Source organism: Echinococcus granulosus (assembly GCF_000524195.1).
Source record: "Echinococcus granulosus chromosome Unknown EG_S00229, whole genome shotgun sequence".
NCBI lineage: Eukaryota > Metazoa > Platyhelminthes > Cestoda > Cyclophyllidea > Taeniidae > Echinococcus > Echinococcus granulosus.
Window position 1 is genome coordinate 11,915 of NW_020170609.1, and position 5,970 is coordinate 17,884.

General features: G+C 38.2%; 1 protein-coding gene across 1 annotated transcript; it reads right to left on the reverse strand. All coding sequences in view use genetic code 11, as the record gives it.

The window, feature by feature from the left end:
- Positions 1–2,490: 2,490 nt before the first annotated feature.
- Positions 2,491–5,744, reverse strand: EGR_10523 (Potassium voltage-gated channel protein Shaw; the record flags this gene model as incomplete). The annotated part of the gene is made up of 2 exons (XM_024499772.1): positions 2,491–3,240; positions 5,535–5,744. 2 exons carry the CDS (start codon positions 5,742–5,744, stop codon positions 2,491–2,493), a joined length of 960 nt encoding a protein of 319 aa, XP_024345812.1.
- Positions 5,745–5,970: the final 226 nt, after the last annotated feature.

Consider the following 5,970-nt stretch of genomic DNA (forward strand, 5'->3'; position numbering starts at 1 on the left):
ATGTGTTTGTGAATATCTTCTGCAAAGCTTATTTATCATTCATCACATATTCCGTTAAACAATAGCATTTCACTTTATTTACTATATGAAACAGCTATCTTTATAGGTTGGTACCAATATTACAACAACACTTAATTTGAGGTCTTCATAGCCACTTTTTACTAAAAAAATTACAGTTTATAGCAAAATGGAATGAATGCCAAATGTACTCATTAAATTTTTTGGATTATGGTAAGGCACAATTGCTCGAATGTTTCAAAAGTTGCTGAATGAACTCCACTTTGGGGTCAGAATTTATGCTTATCACTGCCAAATCAGGCATATCTGAGCAAGCTTCCAAATGAGGGGTTTTGCCCACTTTCCGACCAAAAGCCAAATTAATTTCTTTGACACATTGCATCTCTTTCTTATGGTCCCCTCACCATCCACACTCTTCCCTCACATGACTCCTTCTCACCTCAAATTTTGCATTTTTGGACTGTTCTTGCAATAATACACGCTTCATTCTGCAGGATCTGTATTGTTTCAAAATTTTATTAACATTGCGGTGGTGAGTATGGACTAAATGCTGGTTGCTAATATCAATTTTTCCCTCTCATTATAATTCTGCGGCACCAGTGGGTGCACTACAATTCATCTTCCCTCCCATTCACTTTCCTACTGCTACATACCGCCATAGTTTTATAACACCGTTAAAATTTTTGCAATCATTCTTGTTACAATATTTTTATATAAACATTTGACACGAGGTTGATCAAAGCGGCTGTAAAAATGCCTAAAGTTTTAAATTGCCTTGCTAGCGTTCAGGCGTTGGCCGTGTGATTACCCTAAGAAAATCGACTGTTGCATCTTCCAAGGCCTGAGTTGCTAGAACCGCAGTACTAGAATTACTATAACACCTAGAATATTCTCCCACTTCTTTATTGTCGCATCCTCCAACGGTTCGCTAGTATGACACAGGTTACCTCAGCCAGGTATCGAAAACTGATGTAAAGGTCATCTCTCATACGTGTCACGTTGGTAGGGAATAGATGTACAATGAGAAGCCTTGAAGAACAAACCAAATTTACCTTTTTGCATTCCAAAAGTTAAAAAGTTTTACATTGCGTAAGCACCTAAAATTTGGTAAATAAATGTCTCGCTTATAATAGCACCTCTATGAAGAGAATATGAAACAGTAGACTCAAATGAAAATGCTATTGCTCAGAAAAATTTAACAGGTAAATTGTCTAAAAGCTTAAGCGCAGGCTTTATTTTCTGAAAACAAACACTTCTAAATTGGCTTAAAGATGCGTAATTAGCCGTTGTATTTAATCCCTTTTAAGGTAGCGGAGAGACGCCGTTCTGATAATGGTCGTTGATCTCAATGCTAGGCAAAAAGGTAATAAACGCAAACAGTAGGAAAATTGCTTGCATAAAAGCAGGTAAAATTAACGTTTAGACGTAAGCAGTGCTCCTCTACTATGTCTATGATGAGCGAAACGTTTTACTCGAATATGCAGCTGCGCAGCTGAATTAAAAGGCTAAACGGATTACTGGACAGCGTTTTGACTGTAAATTTTGTATTTCGCCTAACCCCATATTTAGACACCTGCTTTAGGAAGATGAAAATAATATTTGCGATATCCTTGTTATAGAAGGTCCTACAGCCTAAAGCATTATTTGGCAATGCACCCAATGCACTGCTCTTTACAGATGGACATATCTGGATGGACGCACTTATAAATATCCATTGATTCATATTATTCTTATTACTGGGCATTCATACTTCCCACTAATTTTAATTGAATTAATTTAGGTTGATGTTCATCTACTGCTGTCCACCTCATCTGTGTCCAAGCTCTAGCATATTTTAGGTTTTATGGAATGAATTTAACTGTTGTAGAAGTGGTAATTGTGAAGCCTGGATGTTATGCTCAACCGTCCATCCTAGCCAAACTTTGTGATAGACTCAACGGTAACCGTGATTGCATCTTCCTACCGCATTTAATTTTAGGCATTCAACTATCGCCACCCATATAACTTGTCTTTAAAGGCGGTCTAAAAATGTTAAGACATAACTCTTGGTATCTGATGGCCCACCAGTTTGCAAAAAGTCAAAAAGGCCATTCCACAGCATCAAAATTGCAACTCAATAGAAAGGCGGACCTTTCTCATAGAGTGAAACTTAAGCGGCTTAAATTGTTCCATATATATGATTCATTTATTCCCACAAAGCGCGATAAGCGTAGGAAATGCTCTTCCCAAAATATTTTATCTGCAAGTGAAGGAGTTCATACAAAGTGGTCACACAAGGAGGCAATTTAAAATCCTGAGCATCTTTGCAAAATTATTTGCCATTGCACGTACTTTGAATATGGGTTTCAAGTATTTTTAAAATACATGGTAAATATATTAAGGAGTAAATACAAAGAGCTATTTAAGAAAAGCGTTTTCGTAAATGTGTGCGTTTATTACTTTAAGAACTGGGTCTATTAAAAGGCTCTACCTTTAAATACAGGAACTTTCCAAATCCTTACCAGCATACGACTTGGGCGCCATATCTCCATATCCCACTGTGGTCATTGTAACGATCGCCCACCACAGACCAATTGGAATGGAAGTGAAGTCGTTGGCGGGGGAGAGCGAAAACCTCTCGGCATAGAAAACCAATGCAGCAAAGAGGACAATGAAGACCATGAGAAAGAACACCAACAGCAACAACTCTTTTGCACTAGCTTTGAATGTGAGAATGAGGATCTTCAATCCCGAGATATACCGAGTGAGCTTAAACAACCGCATCACTCGCACAATACTGAGGAGCTCCACAGCGCATTTGGCTATCACAGGAGATGATGAGGAGTGATGATTGCCAAAACCGAGAGTTACGAAAACTTCGGCGTAGAAACTGATCACTGCAGCAATTTCGATGAGATTAAGAGGGGAACGGAGAAATCTCATCGGACTGTCAGTGACGGCCAGACGTATAACAAACTCGAAAAGGAACCAGATATTGCAGACGAGCTCGATGTAGAGAAAAGCAGGATGTGGTATTACAGCGAGTGGATCAGAGGGTGCTAAGATGAAGGAATGGGATGTGGTAGAGAAGGAGGAGTAGGAAAGAGCTGTGGCGTTGAGAGTGATATTGAAGAAGGGTCCAGTGGAAATTTGAAGTGAAGGAGCCGTGAAGGATGGAGCTGTCTTGAAGCAGTACGCAACGATGGACAGGATCACGCAAATGACGGAAATCAAAGCCACACACTACAAGGATAGATGCAATTAAAATTAGTCTAAAAGTAGTTTTATCCGTTAATCGTTCCATCATCCGTATATACATGAGAGTATTTTGGCAGAAAGTAGAAAGCCGTTTATTTTGGAAGTCACGGTAATGTTTTACGTAAAAGTTAATTTTTTTCTAATTTCATGTAATTTATCTGATATCGATGGCTGTCCATAGTGCGGATTTTACAGCACTGCTGCAAATTAATGATTTCCAGAAAAATTAATTCTTCCTAAGCATCACTTTTACTAGCAAATAGGGTGATAGATAATGGAAAAAATCAGTGGTAAGAATGTTTAATTTGAAAAAAGGAAGGCATTTACTCTAGGAATATGAAGATTGCGGAACTCAGTAAAAGTACTGCCGAAACGATATTGGCATTTGTCAACTGCTCTGGCCATGAGCAATGGAATTTTGTTGTACTGATACAGGGAGATTCTATTCTATTTCTTTCATTCATTCAACTTTTGGTGGATGTTTTTAAGTGATCCTGGAGCTTAACCGCTTTATGACATAGCTTGACGCAATGAACCGTTAAGAGACTAAAAATTCTTAGAAAAAACACAAATATATTAGGTGTGTGCACTATAAAGATCAAACTGGCTCCCGCTCAACGATTATGTATCTTTAGCAAGGCATTCTGTCGTCTTCCCGTCAACGATTACTGTTTCAGTAAAAGTCGTTAGAGTTGGATTTGTCTGCCACGTGAAAGGAATTTGCTTCAAATCCAAAGGCTCAAAAGGTATCCATGATATTCGTTGCAAAACAATTCGAGGTGACTTGAGAGCAGAATAAACGGCACGAAACTGGTTTAATAAATGTGATCTTGATTAAGAAATAACTTTGTTACGAATGAATTTTTCGAGTGATGATGGACAAGAAGTAGCTACTAAGAGAAAATTTGCAAGATCTGACTTAGATCAGTCGAAATATTTATTGAAAAGGGCGGTGAATTTATTGGTAAGTTAAATGCCTTTAATTTTGCATTCAGTTCACCAAATAGGTAGAACAATGGCAATGTTACAACAAACTATTTTAGGTCGCATGGTGTTGTATGCGAGCCAAAATATGTGTTTCGTAGGTACTTTTCAGTGAACCTAAAATAACCCTAAAATTTGAATGTGTTCTGTGAATACTACAAGTCATTGAAATAAGGTTCTGTGTTTCCTGCTTCCAAACCAATTTTTAAAAGGCAATTTTGTTCCACTATTACCTATTTTGCGCGTAGTCAAGGGATCAACTTGTCTCGGGGATCGCTAAAAACAGAAATAAAATAGCCTTTTCATTCTTCTTCTTTTTTACCGTAATTCCGTAATTTGACAGGACATTTTCCTAGCTGATTAGTCGATTCCACCTTTTTATTTATTGTTCCACCTGTAGCAAGTGATTTGCAACAGCGTATTTCCCTCTGGACTCCACAACGCACAGCTGCTGTATTTCGGGACTAGAGTAGTGTTGAATAGTGCCGCAGAATTGCTGCATAAGTAATGTCTGCTGATACATTTGTGCAACAACCGGATTCTAGAAGAATAATTGCTTTTTCTTGAGAGTGCTGAGTCAATCGGTCAGTTAGTCATTCTTAAAAATTGATCCGCGGCTTCGTCTTTCTAGCCGATGAAGGTGTAAGCATAATCCTTTTAACCTGATGTGGGTCACTTCTAGGTGTAAACAATGACAAGACCAAACTCGAATTGATTTAATCCATAGCAAAACCTTCTGTCATTTTAGAGTAGTTCCTTAGCAACATCAAATCCAGTCGACCCTTTCTGTTTCAATATTTCGCCTCCTTCAGTGGTTATGTGACAAATAGCAAGAGAATTTTTGCGGTTTCGTGTTCAAAGCAAACCTGTTCAGAATAGCCAAAATATTGAAGCACCATTTATGATATAATGGTATAAAAGTAAGAAATGAAGGCTTAGCATCAGAACAAAAGCACAAAACCACTGATCGAATACCAAAGTCAAGCTTGCTGTTCATGCAAGCACCAAAATTTCATTTGATTGTCAACATTCAGCTTTTTGTCAGCCCATTGCAGCAGGCTCTGTAGCAAAGCAAACAAACGTTAATGTTGCTACCAATTAGAGTTAAACAAAAGAGCACAATGACATTAGTCTTCTATGAGTTGGCAAATTATATTGAACGAATTTTTACATAATAAGTAAGTGGGTTTTTAATTTGTTTTTATTTGAATTTGAATGCATTTGGACAGTGGAAATGATGAATTATAAAAGTCTTTTAATAAGTAAAAGTAAATGCAAATTACATATCCAATTACCTTGGCAGCCACCGACGATCGTGGCATTTCAAAAACAGCCCAAATTCTGGGCTTTAGTTTTTGCCATGTGGTGAGTTGGTTCATCTCATACTCCTCCTCCAGCCCGAATCGCTTGTAGAGGTCAACATCGATGCATTCTGCAGTATCCATGTCTGCTTCGTCGAGAATGTGAAGCGTCGCCTGTGTGTCACGGTGGGCTGTGTACGTCATCCAACAACAAGGTTCGACCTGGCGCAAATGAATCCAGAATCAAATCTTAGTTGTCAATTACATCCTACACCCCTATGTTTTAGCCTTTTTAAGTATTTTATTTGCTGCTAATATGTCCATCCATCCAGATTTTACCTGTAGGCCACCTTTCTTTTGCCCTCCTCGATGACATTTAATGATGGAGTCCCCTTCAGTGCTTGATCGCATTCATTCCTAAATGTGGAAT